We start from the raw sequence: 20,457 nt of genomic DNA on the forward strand, positions 1-20,457 counted from the left end.
TGTCCAACTGGGCATAATGGCTGCATGACTAATGGCTACACCAGACTGCTCACTGCGGGCACTGCCTCCTCCTCCCCAGGTATCGCCTGTCTCGCAGTGACAACACTCCTAGAACCACAATTTAGTTAATAGGTTATTGGTGAATTATTCGTGAATCACAAACTCATCTGACATTTAAAAGGTATCCTGCCTTTTTAAGCTCCTCGAAAAACCCTCTCAAACAAATTCACTTCGCCCCAAACATTTGTGAGTTTGGGTTTGACCCAGGGGGATGGGCAGGCATTTTAGCTAAATCTGTTCAGCAGTTTGAGCTCTATAAAAACAAACCATTTTTGGCCAAATGTTACACTAAAAAATTTTATACGCATATAAAATCTGCAATGACTAAATGTGACTTTATCTTCAAGATCTCATTGAGAATAAATGTATTTGAAAGAAACTAGTGCAGTCTGAGCTTCCACCTTCCTCCTATGAGCACGCAAGAAGGATTTTCGAAGGCTGCAGAGTGTTGGCTGTAGAAAGTGGCCCAGCCCCTCATGCTCTTCAGAGGTGTCCGGCTGCACAGTCCCCCAGCAAGGCTGCCTGGACCTCATTTCTGTCATGCACTTCGATTACAATATGCAGTGCTAACTTAGCTGAAATAACCTCTGGCAGCTGGAACCTCTTCTACAAGCACCATCAGACTCCAAAGATTATCAATGTCCACAGGTGTTTCCTTTGTTATTTTTTATTTAACTGAAAGCAAACAAACTAGATGTAATTAATCATCGGAGCTAAGAGATTATGTGGATTCTGCTTCCCTTGAGGTTTTCCTCAGGAGCCGGAGTGACTCAGAAGCCCAAGTCCCATTTATAGTAATCCTTCATGAGGCTTAGGTTGAGAAGCTTGTAACTGCTGAAAACACAGTACAGGTTCTTTGAACCCCCCACTTTCTAGCAGCTGAAGATGCAATGCAGTTCTTTCAACTCTACTGCTATGAAACGCACTGTTCTGTTTGAAGACCAACCTGACGGTTTTAAACCAGACAAAAAAATAAAAATCTCAGTTCTTCATCCCCAGACCGCTATCAACGTTTGCTGTTTAACACCTCATCTGGACTGATCAGACTGGCGAGAATGTGAAACTACTACATACAGCAGGACGGACAGTCGTAATCCACTACCATGACTAGCAACTCCATTGCGTCCATCTAGGCAATCCACTTACCCCAACATTTTCAGAAAGCAGATGATTCCCAGTTTGATAAAGTCATGCACAGGTCTGACCACAAAATGTCCCAGACAATTGCAAGTCTGGGTGCTCAGCACCTTTAAAAGCCACGCATTAGATGGCTTGAATTAATCACCCCAAGAGAAAAGGTTTTAAATAAATAAATGGCATTTTAAGAACGCATGCTTTTGCTCATAATTTGAATCCAAATATGAGAATACAAAAAGCATTTTAACACCTAAAAGAAACCATGGGCTTTTTTTTTTGTTCTGAAGGCCAATAGGCACACATGGCAGGAACGACACAAATTTTTTTATAAGAGGGGCTGTAAGCTTTTATGGGGAGTAGAAGGTATTTTGTTTTGGGTTTGGATCAGAGGTTGTTCCCTAATTTCAACTCGACTTTGAGGCAGGGTTACGAACAATGGACCCCAGATGGGAAGTATAAATGGGCATAAAAGTTAGAAACAGAAGCTAGCTTTTGGGAGTCAGAAGAAGGGCAGTCAGGAAGTCTCCACTTCTAATCCTGGTCAGCCTCCACCTTGCTGGGCAGCCACTTCCTCCCACTGTATCACTTCTTACACATCTTTAAAGCACATTTGCTTACTGTTCTCTGTTATTTTAGAATATGTTAGTGTCTGTACCAAACACTGAATCATAAAAATGCTGTCCTAAGCATTATTATTGTCAGCACAGTTGCCATCCTGCACACATGGAAGCAGAGTTGATAAATTCTGAAGGTACCACCATTTGAGTAATTCTTTTTTCCCCCCAATATAAACCGCAATCTCCCTGTGTACACACAAAGTTCAGTTATAAAGCAGAAAGCATCTTCTCTTCTAAATTACACAGCACACTAATAAGATGCACTGCAGTACATAAGCATGTAACAGGCACACACATGGACAAGCAAAAGCACATGGGAAACCACTCGTATGAAATGCAGTTAACAAAGCAGCCATTCTCAGTGATTAATATTTGGATGCCACGCATTTCAACTGGATGACGCACCTGAAAATACTCAGTAGGAAACAGTCCTTCACTTTTAACAGAGGGTCATCTGCTCAACCACCCCCAGGTCTAACTTCAACCCAATTCCCACAGAAAACAATTAAAATATCCTTGGAAAGGGATGGGAAAATAGAAATGATCTCTGAGACTCATCTAAATCACAGACTCTTTCAATTTGTGTTCACAATGCTCTACAGCTATGCATACATATTTTAGATATACTATACATATAATATAGACTTATACAAAATGAATGCTTCATCACCTCTGTTTGGCAATCTGGAGTTTCTCAAAACCTATCTAGTGCATCACTATTCAAACAAACAGTAATCAAGTTTCAAAGCCGCACGGATGGACGATTGCCAACCTCCCTCTTCCTTTAGAGCGTAAAACAATGCATCTGCTTTATACCTGCTGTAAACAAACCACATTCACAGCACCGAAACCTCAAACCAAGTCTCCCTACCTCTGGCGGCAGTCTGCTGTTGGGAGCTCAGATACATTTTGGGGAGCACAGAGGGAAGGAGATGCGGGCAGAAGGAGCAGCTGAAGTATATTAGCATTATAAAAAAGAGATGACTCAGTTTAAATTACAGAGCTACGATAAGATTATTGCTTTTACAAGTAAACAACAGATATGCCTCCTCTGAACTAGATCTAGTGCCATCCTTCAGTGGACAAAAGTGGCATTTCTGGGCTTCCAGCCACGCATGAACTACAACAGATTGGGTTGGGTCCAACACTGAGCCCATACAATGCATTAATGTGGAAAATATTACGCTCTCCTTCCCAGAAAACAAATGCTGGATAGGGTTTTCAGAACCTGTTACTTCTATTACCACGTGAAAACTCCAGCAGTCGCACTCGGTTATCCTACTCACTAACCTCACAGAGGTACTCGACCAGCTGTGGAGCTCCTCTATCATCTTCACCACTATTTTACCTTCTATGTTACAACTGGAGAATAGAGGCAGAGGAGAAAAAAAATAATAACAAAGCCACAGAAAATGTTGAGGCTTAAAGGGCACAATCCACAAATTCCTCAGGAGTAACACAGAAGCCACAGGCATCTTCAGTTCCTGCTTGTGACGTGCTCAAGTGTTTCTGCCACTGCGCATCTCTGCTGACCACCATCAGTCCCCTTCCTATCCCATCCCCAATCTGATCCCCTGGTTCCATGGAAGGTGCCTCAATCCCTTGCCCTCGGCAAAAGGCCAGAGCCTGAACATCTGTGCCACGAAATGGGATATTCACCTGTGGGATGTTCATTTTCAACTTTATTCATGCAACCCATACTAAATAGCAATTGGATAAAAGGTGTCCCTTCCACTCACCAAAAAGAGACTGTCTTCCACCACGTAAAATGATGGAGGGGCAAATAAACTAAACAGAAGTGGGTACATTGCTCTCCATGCCCACTGGGGTACTGGGAAGAAGCATCAGATGTAAAAAGCAATGAGGGAAGTTTTAGCTGTAATTGAAAAAAATTCCAGCCATAAAATTATTTAAACCCTGGAGCTGACTGCCCTTCTGAATGGTGACCTGTCAACAGGCACCAATTTAGAAGAACAGATTAGACAAACAGTTATCAAAAGGAATACATACAACTGATCATGCTGGGTGGCAAGCGGAGACCTTTATCACCCATGGAGTACCTTCCACCTTCCAGTATTTTTGTTGTTCCAATGTCTTAAATATAGATATGCCAATATCTATCATATCTTCTAAACACATCTCTGAGGCAACAGTATTTAAGCTACCAATATAATAAGTGAGCAATTATTTGGCATAGATGATGATAGGGGAAATCTGGCAATACACCAGAAATAAAACATGCAGTCATGCATCTCCTAAAAGATAAGAGTTTGGAAAAGTATTCAGCATGTTTTTTAAACAGAACATGGTACGAGTTTAAAGTTGATAAAATCTGTTCAAATATTTTCCATTACAACAACAGCAATTCTCTCTATCAACAAGACAAGGCTTGGAGGTAATGACAGCACATCCAGTTTTCCCATCAAGATAAACTCTAACACAAAACCAGAATTTACTCTATGCACATACACACACAAATGTTTCAAGGAAATAAATCAATCTTTACCAATCACAGGGCAGCTTTCTGTAATGTCTTTGATAAATCCCACAACTTTTTCTATGCATGGTGGGTACCGCACATGGTGGTCAGACCTCATTTTCATCTAAATCAGTTAGGGAAGATGTATGGTAGCAAGGCCAGTTTGTTTCAGCGGAGCTGCACTAGCTGCAAGAGCAGCCCATTGCATGTGCAGCTTGGCATTGCTCACTCCATCTCCAGTTCTTGTCCTCTAGAGGTAGCTGCCCTACTGAGTAATGAACAAAGCTTTCTGATAGCCTACAAAGGGCCTGTTTTGTATGCAGGGAGGAACTAAGGTATCCTCAAGCCCGTGAAACACAATTTCCATAACAGGTATCCGCTCATGTTTGTGCGGAACTGGCAGAATGGGGTCCCCGTACTCCTATGTATGAACAGGCTCCTGTAATGGCACATAGATAACTATGCGTGTCTTATATATATTATGTATACACACACTAAAACTATGGGCTCAAGTGCAGTGTAAACAGAAAACAACTCACTAGACTTAGCAATATATACTGCCAAAACTGGTTTAGGAACAGAGGAAATTAGCCATCTGTTCATAATGGTTGTTCTCTGGGCTTTTTGTTGTCTACCTTTCACTTGGCTTGTGGGTTTTCAGTTTAGGGGTTTTGGTTTTGTTTGGAGTTTTTTTTGGGGGGGGGTGTTGTTCTGTTTGTTGAGGTTTTTTAAACTAGAAAGATAAGCTTCTTCAAAATCTAGTGTTTCCTTTAGGTTGTACTGTTTACAGAAATTGGTAATTTGTCTGTCACTGCTTATATAAAGAAAATAATGTGCATGTTGTTTGCGGCCTCACCACAGGCGTTACTCAGCAAATTTTAATTATCCTGTTGGTGATTTAGTGTTGTATGGAAACATATCCTAGCATGTATACACATCTGCCCTTGCTTATGAAAGTTTGTTACTTTTGGCTAGATCACAGAAGCAAAGATACTTACCACCACGCAAAGCAGATGTTGAACTTTAGTCTGCGGTTCATTGTTCCCCAACCCAACAAATACTGGATACAATCAGCTTATATAACAAATGATGGTAACTTCACAAAAATAGTAGTGAAAAAACGATGATTGGGTTCACGTATTTAGTTAGCCAGATTTGCTTTCTCACAGCTATGTCCTTCCCCCCACAAGCTTGTACTGCTCTCAGGAGCCTTCCTTCGAAGGCGGCAGGGCAGGCAAAGGTTACCTGGGTGTTTTCCAGGCACACAAATACACTCCGTGCATAACATGACAACGGGAGCTTTTAACGACGCAATTCCTTAATTCAGCACAATACAATTTAACCCAAACACTGTTTACAGAGTACACCACAGAGGCATGAGGAGGGAGTCATTTCAGAGTATTTGGAAGTGTAACTTTTGGAGAAGAATAAAAATCTATCCCTCATTGGAACTAAAGAGAAAGTTTTAGAAGATCAACTGTGAAAAATGTAAAGTATTTGAAAGAAGGTGAGGTTTGGAGAGTTGCTGGTGTTTTTATGAGATGGCTAAAGCAGAGGCATACCCACAGGAGGAACAGCATGGGGAGAACAAGTGGGAGGAAGAGAATACGCAGCAATAGATGGGTAGGTGGGAGGCTGTAGAGCACAGTGAGTCAACAGGAGGTTTTACAAAGCACGAGGGCAATCTAGGCCAGATGCTTTGTCAGTTCTCATGATATCAAAGGATACATTTAGCTCGGACAAGGTTTAATTTAAAAAAGTAGGGAAGAAAAGCAGAAACACATAGAATGGCTTAGTACTTGCCCCTTGATGTAGGGAAGGACAGCAGGACAAGTTTTCAGTTTTGAAGTCTGACTCAGGATTTTATCCTTCATATTTACTGTTTCTGATATATTTGATAGCAGGTAAATAAGCCATACTTCTAGGACTGCAGAGAGGCAAAATAATGATAGAGCCAACAGTACTTTAAAAGTCACAGACAGCAGTGAAGGGATGTGATGAATCAGAGCTCCTTTACAGGAATTGCGTTTTACCAGACACATACAACAAAAACTAGCTGGGAGCCAGGGTCCTCTCAGCTGTACCTGAGCAGTCCCCTCCATCTCGGGGGTGATTTCACGGGTGAAATGAGGACAGCATCTATGACTGCAGAGGCTAAGCTGCAACCATGATGCTGAGGGGCAGCAGCTGCCAAGACCTCAGTCTTTGTCCCACAGAGGAAAACTCATCCGTGTTGGACAGCATCGCTGCATGGGACATCTACTGACCCCTCATGTATTCTTTTACAGAAACTGTATTTTTCCCTGGCTCATTAATCCAGCTCCCCACCACAGATATGCTGCCTCTCCAATTCCTCTGCCATAATGACAAGCAAACTCAATTAATACTGTGAACAGTTTGGATGTCTGCACAACAGGATGCCAAAAAAAAAAAAAAATCCCAAGAAAAAAGAAAAAACCCACAAAGATAACTAAGAACATTTGCTGCATAATATAATTCAAAGCTTTTATCTGTAGGATCAATACAAGCCATGTTTATTAACGTTACACATTATGTCTTAAATTAAGATGTGAAAGCTTGGTTTTGCACTGCTTAAGTGTTAATGATTTATTATAAGAGTAGTACATACCTAGTTTATTTTAGTAAGACCAATATTACACATTCAATGTAGATTTTCCCTCCAAGCCTTTCACTCAGATCAAAACATAATAAAACAATAAAATTGCTGCATTCCCCTGCACATATTTGCTTCAGAGATTAGCAAGAGGTATTAATGTATCCTCCTTTGCAATACTTCGAATTTCTGTCAACATCATCATAAAATATATACCACAAAATATAAATAAGTGTAACCACAAGCCTTTTTACGAGACATGTTTTAAAGGCTCTCAACATTGATTAGATTCTTACTGCTGCTGTTGCTGTTATTCCAGTGATCTAACAGTACTCTAGCTAGGTACTAGCAGTAGAAACACTAGAAAGGCTGAATATCAGCAAGATATTTCTCAGGATACCAGAGATGAGTGCACAAGTATGTGGCACAAACATGTGCTTACCCTGCGATTATATATATATGCATGTATAAATAAAAAGTAATATTTAATAGCTACTCTGCACTTAGTATGAGAAATACACATCTGTAACCTTGGAGCCATGGGCCCAGTGAACCCTATAAAAGCAACCACCATTATGCAAAATAAACTAAGCAACATTGAGAAGCGAGAGACGGCATGAATGTGCCCCATACTAATAGGCCCACTATCACTCATTTAGAGGAGAGGAGAGGCAAGAGAGAACGCAAAATCATTTAATCCAAGAGGACATTAACAAAACAAAGGCCCGTGACTTCAGGATGCAGTTCTCAGGAGTTAACAAGCTAGGAAAAAGCAGCCAAAATACTCCTTCGAAATCATCGGTACAAACTTATCAGGAAGTGGCATCAAACTTTTTTTCACAGACACTTTTCACTAGAAAGAAAACATCAAAATAGGCCCAGCACATCCTCTTCGTCATCTTTTTGGCCAAGACAGTGGCCAAGACATCAAGTTTTGGGTAACAAACCAAATCAAATGAGGAGCAACAGCGTTACAATGTAAGAATAACTTATTAAAAGCATCAATTGGCTATTGACTCCATTTACCATCTGGAATACCGTTATTGCTAAAAACATCCATGTGTCAACACAGTAGCAGCCTCGGTGCAGCATGCCGATGTCGATGCTGCAGAGGACAACTATTTCCAGAGGACCACACAGCTCAAGTGTCCAGCCACATGTGGGCTTTAGGTATGCCCCTGGAAAGAGGGAAGGACAACTCTCAGACTCCAAGAATTCAGTGTAATGTACAATTGAAGAAAAGGAACACTCTGCTACTGTACTCTAGCAATGTTATTCTATACTCTTCCCCTCAGTTCCCCAGGAGACTATTTTGAAGATGTGGTTATCAAACAAATCATTTCACATACACAGCCACTAACAGTGAATGTTTTATCCCAAAATGAGAACAGTTATGTTTCTAAACAGTGTTTCCATACAAAGTGTAAACATACATTTCCTTGGGAATGTTAACTATTTTTAGCAAAATGTCTCATCTCATCTTTCACTCTACGGATAGAAGGACAAGGTACTGTGGGAGGTACTTTCTCTGCTGGGTCCACTAATAGCAAAAGTTCGTATTTCACGTACAGTTTCCTCCTGGCCCACTGAAGATGCTACTACCTCTGATCTGTTCACTGGGTACCAAGCACAGACGGCACGAGGTCACCTGTCAGACACACTATCGGGTCACCTGCAGGAAATCCTGTCACCAAATTTAGAATACAGATCTGTGCTAAAAATCACAAAACTCCTTACGTAGTGAGCTTGACTAGCCTACTTGAAGAACAAAACCTGGTTTTTATTGTTGACTCACGAAAACTGTGAACTAGTCATTCAGCATGTACTAAAAATATATTGAACACAACAGGTTAACTCTGCAAGCTTCCAAAAAGCAGCCATTCAGACGTGCAGTACACTGCCATTGAGTGCTGCTTTGCTAACAAAGTCAAAGGATATTTTATTTGCAAAGGCTAGCAACTTATCAAAAATTGTAGCTGCTTCATGCAAACCTTGTGAATCTAGCAACATACCTGTTCCACTATTTTCCCAAAATGATCAGGGAGTAAAAAGGGAAGTTGGAGCTTATATTAAACCATGCAGATTACTGAAACCACAAGAAGATGTAGTTCTGCTTCAAATAAAACCAGCTCATTACAAAAATCTAATTTACGTACATATCCTTATCTAGATACTGATATTTCAAAGTGATTAAGTGCTCCATCCTTTGACAATGTTCTTGTCACAGAAACTGAAGTAGCAATAGGTAAAACAGGTGTCTGATGCACACAAACCATCATATAATTGAGCTCAGAAAAAATCTTTCTTATATAAATTAATAAAAGGCACCTTAAAAATAGCCTTTCATCTACACAAACCAATTATATGCTTTACGTACCACATAAAAAAAATAGAGTTCAGTAAGTTTAACTGTAGTGTAGTTGTCTTAGGGATACAAACAAAACACTGAAAAACCCTTGCGCACATAATGCAAGTATATTACTATAAATGGAGAAAGTCACACTTTCTATCTCCTTCTCTTTAAAGATGTGTAAAATGAATGTTTTCATGGGGATGATGCTAAAGGAGCCGAGACAGAAATACCTAAAAATGTTTTGCAAATAACAATCGGTGATACAACTTCTCTGAGAAAGGCAGGCTTCCTGTCTTTGCTGATCTCAATGATGCAACATTGAATACCACTGCATAAACCAGAATGTTTTCATTTTATAGCATTTAAATAAAATTATAGCTATGCACACAGCTATGATGTATGTAATCTATGTCACCATACACACGGTAGGCCATTCTCGCACATTTCACAGATACACAAGTTATAAACCACGTACCCATTGACTTTTTTCTTTTTCTCAGCACAGATGGCATTTCAAGAGGAATTTTTTTTGTGCCACAGCTAACACAAACCACAAAGAAATTACTCTTATTGAATATTGCCTGCTGTTGAAGAGTGTTTTGAAATTGCACTCCATTTTTTAAGGGAACTGAAGAGCTGAGAACAAGCCGTGCATTCACATCAATGGCTAACAGCTAAAGCAGCAATGCTGACTGAATGTGGCTCTTCAAGAACGAGCGCCTAATGGTCGCTGCAGATTAAGGACACATTATTCCTCTGTGCCACATTAGAGGAATCCATTGAAATTTGCCTGGTAATGAGATCACTGTCTATTGGCAATTTCTGTCACACAGTTAAAAATTATTTAGCCTTTCGTCTTGGATACCAGTGGAAGAACACTTTAACGAGAAGTAGTTCTACAGATAGATAAAAAGACATCTTTCTCAGCAGTGCTTTGAATATGGGATTTTCTAGAGAAATGGGAAACTTACTTATATATGTATATATACATATATATATGTGCATGTATATATACATGCACAAGCAAAATCCTCTTTTGGAAACAATAATTACCTAAAGTAATAGACTCCAATGTCAGGCAGTAAGACAACTTAGCATTACCACATTCAATTGCACAATCAAATTTTCATCTTTTTATTTTTCACTGGAATTTCATTCCCTGGGAAAGCCGTTGCAAGCCCACAGTTAAAAAACTGGACAATAACATTGGCCCAAACTCCAGATGGCTAAAGTCACAAGCTGGTGTTTGAAGTTCCCTCTCCTAGTATTACTACTACCGCACAAATCAGAAGACAGGGTGAAAGTTTAAAATTGTGGAAACCCAGGAACAATGAACTAAATCATCCATGTGATGACCAGTTGCTACAAAAAGCATCACCAAACAGAAAGCCACTTATTCACAAGAAGTAAGCTTCATCCATATTCTTCCTAGGTCTATCACTCTTAAATCACATGCTGCTCTCACAGGATCAAGCATAGGAAACCAGGCTCAAAGATCACAACTACACGTAGTTGCCATTATACCAAAGTGTGTGAAAAATCACTATCAAATGCAAAACATTATGAGTAAAGAACAGAAAAAGCACTTTGTTTTATAAATGAGATTAATATTCCCTCTGCTTTGAACATCACTGGGAAAAAAATACCTCAAGAGTAACATTAACTCATCCAAAATTCACACTTTAACAAGAATACTATGTTGGCAAAATCCTACTGGATAGCCCAGCCAGCGTATCTAAGACTGGTGATGAAAGAATAAATGGTGCCAGTCACCTAACTGGTTCCTCTACAAGCTGCAACCGATTTAACATGATGGTTGTGAGGATGCCAGTAATACAGTTCAGTACATGAGACTTTGAAACTCTCAGATATGCACACATTACAACACAAAGGAGAGAAACGGGGGAACTGACCTAAGTTCACTGAAAAGTAAAGATACATTACACACCCTATAACAATAAATTGCTCTACAGCAGGGGATGTTACACGTTTTTCAACAAATGATCCCATCCGACCCATCACTGTGGCTCTCTGGCAGTGGGGACTTCTGAATGCTAATGCCCGAGTCTGTACCACCCGGCTATGAAATCCAATCTGATTTATGGCATGCTCAGCCATCTCTATTTACAGCCAGCTTTTGAATGGGACAGTCCTACTGAGCGTGTCCTCTGTTCCCCAGCGCTCTTGAGACTTGATCCCCCTCACCACTTGAAAGGTGAGTTTCCAACAGCTTCCAAGCTGTCATGAACACTGTCATCTCGGCATCGTGAGAAGCTGGTTCAGATTCCAACAAACAATATGCACACCCAGGCACGTAATCTGGAACACAACATTCCAGTTAAATGAGCGAGGTGATTTTCGGCGTTCTGGTTCAGCTCCGTGGTAGCTACCTGCAGAGGTTTTGTTTTCAATTTAATCTACACTTTTAAAAGAAGTTTCTGCTACACCATTTTTGCATGCTGCAGGCAGATCAAAGGCATCTAGAGCTTAAAGTGCATACACATGCCTTCTAGAACGCAAAGAAAATTTAGTATTAGAATACTGCACAAAGAAATATATAGGGTTTTTTACTTTAAAATGTGCTAACAGATTGATTCACTGATTGCTCTTTGGATAAGCCTTTTTTTCCCCCGTTAACAGTCAGATCCTAGAAGGCACTACACCTTTCTGCAGCAGACCATGACAAGCAGTTTACCATAAATATTAAACATAATCAAGCTCTAATGACTGCTTGGGTGAAATCCACTCAAGCTGCACCCATATTTAACTAAATAAGTCTAGCAAAATAAAGCAACAATTTACTACTTCAATAATTAGCTGATCTGGCTATTTGGAGAAGCTGCTTTTAAACACATGGTATTGCCAACTACCAACATGAAGCCCTGAAATATGGGAACGACTCTGGGAGTAATTCTCATTGCAGGGAAAACAACCATTTTCAAAGTTTCTAACTATCATGGATGTACAGAAAATGAAACTTAAGAAACGGGAGCACTCAACCCACAGAATAGTGAAAAAACTTGAAGAAAACCTCACCCCTCAATGAAATGCTTTTGGGCTAGAAGGAAAGCTACAGAGCTCAGAAGCTCGCAGAGCCACAGCCAGTAAATCTGAAGCACAGCCTGGTTTCTTGGCCTTTTGTTTTCATCCAATTTGACTGAAAAGCCTCAGCAGCCAACAAATACTTGATGCCCTCTGAAGTTGCCCCTCTGCCAAAATTGTGAGAGATACAAAAGGAACCCCCAAGGAGAATGGAGCAGCCTTCTAAAACAGATGGAGAAGAATAACAGAAGACAATCTCTGAATAAACACCACCTCTGGATAAACAGAAAAGCACAACTTGATTGTCAGGTTCTTCCCTTTGCAAGCAGATTGGGAAGTCCTCCCAGTGAGGATATCAGAGTTAAGCAGATACTGCGTTTGATCTTGGAGTCAGGCTCCTGGAGAGTTTTGGCTATGAAAATATGCAAATGTTTCCATTGAAATGCACAGTGCATAATCAATCATGCCCAACAGGCCTTACGGATCAACAACACACTCGCTAACCAGAAGGCCGCCCAAAGCTACATTCCTGGAGAGACCAGGCAAGAAAATAATTTAGGGACGAAAATGCAGTGCTGCCTATACTGCTTCTTTATAATGATGGTCAGAAAACAACGGCTGCAATTCATTTTACCCCAGTTTTCCATAGCTGTTCTAGGACCTAAAGAGCTAAGGAGGGAGAGAATTCCTAGAGACGTTTCATTTACTTTATTTTGATTATTTCATGTATTCTTTCATTAAATTATGAACTAATTAGTAGATAAAGTATAGGTACCTGGACAAAAATTAATTTCACAGTAATTGACAACTCTTTGTTTATGAAAAAGAAACAGAAGATTACAAAATCCAATATATTATTGTCATGGCAAATGTCACTGCTTGATAGCAGCGAACCAGAAGAGCACAGGAACTAGGTGGTTTTATTGCACAATAGCTATTTTCACACTATAGGAAGTGCTTAAGCAGCTGAGGTTTATCTCTGGCTTGTCTTTTAAAAGCACAAATTTAATGCAGAAGGTAGGCAGTTAGACAGTGTGTATTCCTTTCTTTTTTTTTTTTTAAGAGAAGACAGGATACACAAGGACTGGGGAAAAGGAGAATGATGTGGCAAGGGGTAATACAAATTTCACAATATTTTTAGGTCATCTAGCAAAAGGTTAACAAAAGCAAAACTATTCAAACACTCCCACTCATCAGCAGGGTAAGAATGATGCCCGCCTAATTCCTTCTTTAATTCTCTCAATCTTTCAGATGTTTCCAGTTACTCCTTTCTGGGACACCAGAAAGGACACCACTTCTGACACTAATGCACAGAAGTTTTGAAGGGTTTCCAGCTACAGTTGGTCAAAACACTTCTGTCTAAAAGGACCTTTAATCCCACCAGCATTTAGAGGCATTTCTTCTCACATTTTACTCAAAAAAAGGAAACTTCATCCCTTGCTCTCCATTGCCCACCCTTCCATCCTCATCCTCCAAGAGGCAAAAGCCATTCCTCACGTGCCTGACCTGCACTGGATCTCCACATCATGACTCAAACCCTCACACCCACCGTAGCAGCAGCCCAGGCTTTTTCTTGTCTTTCTTGTTGACATGCTTTGGGAGTAAGCGTGCATTATGGTAAGTAACTGCTGGAAATATAAATAAACAAAAAGGCTCTGTTAAATTCCAGGCTGCTGCCTATTGGGGACATCAACTTGATTACATCTGACCTCTACAGCTGTAGCTGCCCAAAACACTGCTAGACCTGTGCTTGCTTCTGCCCACAAGACAATGCAATTAGTCCCTCAATGGCACCGCTCTCTTTTTAGAAAATGACCTTTTGCTGCTCAGATCCTAGGGATCTGGGCTGTGTTTGATGGCTCATGTTTGAACTGGAGGTCAATCTAAAGCATATTCTCATCTGTTGTACAGATAACATCTCCATTCTGAGAGACAACTGCAGTTTATAGTCGAGCAGTCAGACCCCTTTCTCCAAGACAGCAGTCCTTTATGCACCAAAACTACCAATAAATTTAAACTTCAAAGGGAAAGTAAGGAATTAAAATTTCCTTATTATATTAATTCATCCACTCAAGCTGAACACTTTCATTTATGCTCATCTGAGTTTCAGAAGTAGGAAAGCTATTTAACTCATATCAATTTTGTTCAAAATGAGCAAATGAAGAAATCTGAAAAGGGAAAGACTTAATGCTGTTAACCTCTCATTTCATTTTTGCATTCCAAAAATGCACAAAACATAAAAATCAGCAAGAAAAAGTCATGGTCTCCTCCTATTTTAATCCAAAAGACACTTCCAGTACAGCACATAATGTAGAAGGAAAGGTCTCCAGTATTTTTGCAAGATGAAACAGAAAATGTAAACAATTAACTTTAAAATTTAATTTAATTTTAATATTAAAATTCTCCCGCATGCAATAAAATATTCATTACAGGTCTGCTACATTTAGCCTGACACTATGATTTTGAAGAGCTGCCCTGTGAAGCACCTTGAATATGCCAGGGCTGTGATGGTTAAGACACCTCCCTTTTACACCAGAGACCCAATTCAGGTCCTTTCTCCAAACACAACAACAAAAGAACTGAACCCACACCTTCCACGCTCCAGGCAAGTGCATAACTCTTGGGCTAATTAGATCTAATTAACAGCCCAACAGTTACGCACTTGCCTGGAGCGAGGAAGGTGTGGGTTCAGGTTCTTTTGTTGTTGTATTAATTAATTAGATCTACCCCTTCTTTCCAGATTTCATTAACAAACAAAATTCTGAAGTGCCCATGATTCCCATTAGATTCCTGTTCTCCTGCACATGCGACAGCCACCAGCTGGTCCCTGCTCTACAGTTCCATCTACTGTAATTTCAGTGCACCTGGGCACCAATCACCCAAAACACCAGGGACTCCATTAAGATATTTTCACACTCCTAAAATTTCAGAGTCTATAAGCAATAACAAAAGCCCCGTGGAAGCAACAATTATTATGCCAGTGTTTTCTGAACCGTTAGTTATTTTGGATACAGTGCCTCACAAAGATTTTCATTCATCGAGATCCTTAAAAACAGATAAGATGGGATAGGCTTTGTTTCATTTTGTGGTCAAACTGAAGTATACTTACACATGTGAGCAGCTTTTTTGCAGACACTTTTCCGGAGGTCTTACGGAGATGCTCATATGCCCTTGTTAACAAGGATTCTGCAGTACGATAAACTTCTGTCTGAAAATCACTCACATATTCTCCTGGGTTTAGTGGGATACCATAAAATGTTATGTTACCCTTTACCTTGGCATCTGAAGTAAAGGGATTAACTTTCTCAGCTCCACTAAGGTTTTAAAATAATAATCAAGCTTCATTTCCAAAGCATTCTTCTACTTCAGAACAATAGCTGAAAGGTTTTTTAAAGAAACTGAAGATCATATTGAACTCCTCCTTTCTCCCATGCTTTTGTAAACATCATCTGATTAATTCAAGGTGACCTTTCACAACTGGATAGGACAAATAATCTGTGAAGGCAATCAGCAAGCTGCAAAGGCAGACAGATGTTCTTATCAGAGGAGAGGACAGTCAATCCAGTGAGTCCTGCCAGGAGGAGAACTGAGGAGGAATTCACCTCTGGGGAACACGCAACTAACTCCATCAGCACAGTCCTAGGCAGACGACTGGAAGGCGCTTATAAAGAAGTAAGAGAAGGCTTACTTCTCCTGGACATTCCTCTCATGACAACAGCAAATATTTATTAAGCTCTCCAAGCAAAGTTTCAGTAAGATCTCCAAGCAAAGTTTCAGTAAGATCTCCAAGCAAAGTTTTAGCACTCTTCCTGTCCCGTGTGGACAAATGGCCCAACAAATCACCTCCGACTAGAAGGGAAACTTTAACTTGACCTCAATAGCGATCAAGTTCTATATCATACCACCAAATTTAGATTCTAGGTTTGTTTTTTGCTTCATTCGCTTATTCTGCTAATGCAGCAGCTCAACCTGCATGTCTGAAAACATGCAGCAACATAATATGATCGTTCACAACAAAATACAGGAACAATGAACAATTTTAGAAGACATCTTTGCAAATGAACATATTTCCTATCTCTTAAGTATCTTGTGCTCACAACTGGTGTCATAATTAGTCTTAAGAAGGCATAAAAAATGTTTATTCATTCCTTTTTCCACCTCGTTGGGGAAAAAACGCCCATCCCTCCAAGGAGGGATGATGTTGCTGTTACAGAAAAGGGGAGATCAACTCCTTCTTCACAGAATCACAGAATGGCTGGGGTTAGAAGGGACCTCTGGAGATCACTTAGTCCAACCCCCCAGCTAAAGCAGGGTCACCTGGAGCAGGTTGCACAGGATTGAGTCCAGGCGGGTTTTGAACATCTCCAAAGAAGGAGACTCCACAACCTCCCTGGGCAGCCTGTTCCAGTGCTCTGCCATCCTCGGGGTAAAGAAGTTTTTCCTCATGTTCAAGCAGAACTCCCTGTGCTCCAGTTTGTGCCCACTGCCCCTTGTCCTGTCACTGGGCACCACTGAGAAGAGCCTGGCCCCATCCTCTTGACACCCGCCCTTTAGATATTTGTAAGTGTGGATAAGGTCCCCTCTCAGCTTTCTCTTCTTCAGGCTAAAGAGCCCCAGGTCTCTCAGCCTTTCCTCAGAAGACAGATGCCCCAGTCCCCTCATCATCCTCATAGCCTTCCACTGGACTCTCTCCAGTAGTTCCCTGCCTCTGTTGAACTGGAGAGCCCAGAACTGGACACCATACTCCAGACGTGGCCTTACCAAGGCAGAGTAGAAGGAGAAGAGAAACCCTTCTTGTGATCCTTGACATCCCTTGCCAGCTTTAATTCCAAGTGGGCCTCAGCCTGCATACTCTGACAATGTTCTCATAATCCTCCCAACTGGCCAGTCCCTTTTTCCATATTCTGTAAATTCCTTTCTTCCAGTTGAGCTTTTCCAGAAGCTCCTTGCTTCATGTGAATTATCTGCATGAAGCCACACAAAAAGGCATTTAAGTCCTGTACCCTGGCTGCCTGAATTGCAAAACAGAAATGCTAACACATGGTTTGAGCAGGAGGTTGGACTAGGAGACTTCCTGAGGTCCCTGCTGACCTGAATTTTCTGATGATCCTATTTGCTTTGAGAATCATAATCACGAATGAGAAGGGCAGTCAGACATTACAAGGTTAATTACTGGTGAAAATCTCAAATAACTATCCTAACATTTTTAAGCTTTTAATGCCTGTCAAAATGTTCATAAACTTTGCAGTTCTCACAAGTGTCATCTACGACAGCCACAGGAAAACAGCAGTCATCCTGTTCTGGATGATGTGTCAGAACCTGCTGGTTCATGTTGTTTTTTAGAAAGCAAACAAACCAAAACCCAACAAAACATCCAGTTTGACTACTTATTTTTTAATTGGCACTAGAAACTCAGAAGGTGTTTCACTGAGTATTATATGCAAGTGAATTTATCAGGCAGGTTAAGAAAAAAATCTTTGCAAACAGACTGATGCCAACATGAAATCATAAACAACAAAAAGGAAAAGCACTTGTCATCTTGCAACGCACAACACTCAATTTGTTCTCAGTTTTTCACCACTGATACAAGCGAGTCCACTTAGCATTACTGGATATGTTTCTTTTACACTAATGTTCAGCATTTCCTAGAGGAGTCATTCCCTTTCTCTCTAAAAGCAGTGAAGTTCTTCACCAAAGTTCAAGGTTCTAGACTTTGTATTTTCAAGCCCCTTCTCTTTAAATCACTAGCCAGTATGAAATCCTGTTTCTCCTCTCCAATTACTGTTCTACCTAAAGATCAGGAAGGAAAAAAAGTAAACAAATAAACCTTTAATTTCTTGCTGTGATATATGTCAAAGTCTCAGATTAAAGAACAATTACTTTTCTCAAAATAATTCCCTACAAATAGTTTATAAGTGAAAGTGTAACTGCCCAGGTGCAAATGCTGAAGACACAAATGCTTATGTGCATTTACAACAGATCCTCAAGGAATAAGAAAATTAAAAAGCAATACCAAAATAAAATTTGATTTCCCTGCATCGGTCTTTCCTCACTACTTTTTTCTACTATTTAATTTCATAGACCACATTATGACCCAGCTTATACCTATTCAAGGATATAACAGAACACAAGAAACTACAATCCCACTATGCAGCATAAGTCACTGCACACTCCCATGAGTATAAAGTAGCTGCAGGTATGACAGTAAAAAAAAAAAAAAAAGAAAAAAAAAATCACTAACAGGTAAGATAATTCTGTATATAATTCAGAAGACTACTCCTTGGGGTGAAGCTGGGTCAGCAATCTCTTCTTGTTAAGACATGTCCTCTTCTGGGAGTACCCCAGTTGCAGCACGTTAGAAAAGCAAAAACATTGCAAAAGCAATACAGAGTCCTGCACTGCTGATGGGCTCAGTTTCTGCCACGTGTTTTTCATTTTCTAGCAGATCTTTCAAGTAGTGGAGTTGTGATTGACTTTAGGCTGCTTGGACACAAATACTAGTCTTCTCAGTTCATCATACCGCTTACCAAATTTGCCTCTAATATCTCATTTAAAGAAGAGGGGGAAAAAAAAAAAGCTGGAAACAAAATACAACAAAAAAATCCAACTTTCCTTACCTTGCTGGAGGCACATCAATATTTGAAGAAACAACCTTGCGCTTCTGTTCCAGAAGACAAACAGAACGAGTGTTTTCCTTTTCATACTCATGAGCTCTGTTTGGTTTTTTGGTCTCTGCTGTTTTTAAATCTTCCTCCTTTGTGGTGAGCAGGAGAAACTGTTGGTCTGGCAGTTTTTGACTGATGTCACTTTTTACATCCTCCTGTTGAAATGCAGGGAAGGTCATTTCACGCTTGATGCTGGCTGCCTGTAAAATTAAAAGCCATTATTAAATTTTCGTCTAATTCTCCTAAAATATTGCGGGGGGACAGACCCAGTACCCGCAGGCATTTACTTCTAATTAGTTCTTTGAATGAGAGAACACCATTTCCTTGCCCTTCATACATTCTGAAACTGCCATTAATTTCTCAACAGTGTTGAAGACTATCCAGGAAAATAAGCAATTCTTGTCCACTTGATAAAGCAATCAGCTACCGCTTAATGCTAAATCAAAAAGGTATTTGAATTGGAATACTGGAAACCAGAGTATATACAACAAATATTTAATGTACACACACCTGTGCTGCATAACTATGCAAAAGAAATCCTAGCTGCCCTCCTCCTAAAATTCCATGAAAAAAGGCAGAATTTATCCAGATAAAAGGCAACCAAGAAATTAAAGTGCTTCGGACAGCCACTTACTGGGTTCTTTAACAGTTGTATTTGTAAAGAGGTTTCTTGATGAGCATAAAAATAATTAGCTATGATCCAACTCAGCTGCCAAAACGCAAAGGGGAACAAGTGATGCTGGCAGGATATCTGCAAGGAGGTGGTCAGTTCCACCACCGATGGCCAGCGGTGAGGAGCACGGATACGCACAGAGGGAGTGTTAGGTTGTCTCTTTGGCTGCCAGCGCTTCCCAGATCTTCAGGCCTGCTGCTTCCCATAAGCAAAGATTTCCCAAGCAAATAGCTGTCTTAACAAATATGCTACCTCTCCGTAATACAATGTGTTGGTTTATGAAGCGAACTATTGCAGGGTTGCAGTGCAGACCATGGAAAGCCAACAGAACCAAGCCACTCCACCTTCCCAGCAAGCAAAACAACGCCCAGGACCTTAATTTTCCTCTGAAATAATATGCCCTTGCCAGCTAGGCTTCCTCAGCTTCACAGGAGCTGACCCACCTCACAAGCTGTCGCAAGCCTCTCGTCCTGCCATACGTCGGCCAAGCTTCCTTGTGTCCCTACGAACACACGTGGAGGAGACAAAGCCTACCAGATGCATCTACTAATAGAGCTATTTCTACATATCTCTGCTTTTAACATCAGGAGCTTCAACTGCTAAGTTCCCAGAAGTCCAGGAGATGCAGTAGGGCAGCAACCCCTCCACCCAACCCAAATAGCCAAGCAAAACACATCCCAATAAAATGGCTGCTTGTCCCATCTTGAGCAGAGGTACTTCCATGCCACACGCACCGCCTCTGAGAAATCCAAAAGCCTTCTAGGACTTGCAAACTGGATTTTTAGATACTTATTGCTGATCTTTATAGCGGAGAAAT

At 40.5% G+C, this 20,457-nt stretch overlaps 1 protein-coding gene across 1 annotated transcript in view; it reads right to left on the reverse strand.

The window, feature by feature from the left end:
- ZNF704 (zinc finger protein 704) overlaps positions 1–20,457 on the reverse strand; it is an 87,728-nt gene that overhangs the window by 49,812 nt on the left and 17,459 nt on the right. The window contains exon 2 of the mRNA XM_086465717.1: positions 18,920–19,167. Coding sequence (XP_086321843.1) covers positions 18,920–19,167 — 248 coding nt within the window. The remainder of the gene's footprint in view (positions 1–18,919; positions 19,168–20,457) is intronic.

This window comes from Leptosomus discolor, chromosome 5 (genome assembly GCF_034619465.1).
Source record: "Leptosomus discolor isolate bLepDis1 chromosome 5, bLepDis1.hap2, whole genome shotgun sequence".
Taxonomy (NCBI): domain Eukaryota; kingdom Metazoa; phylum Chordata; class Aves; order Leptosomiformes; family Leptosomidae; genus Leptosomus; species Leptosomus discolor.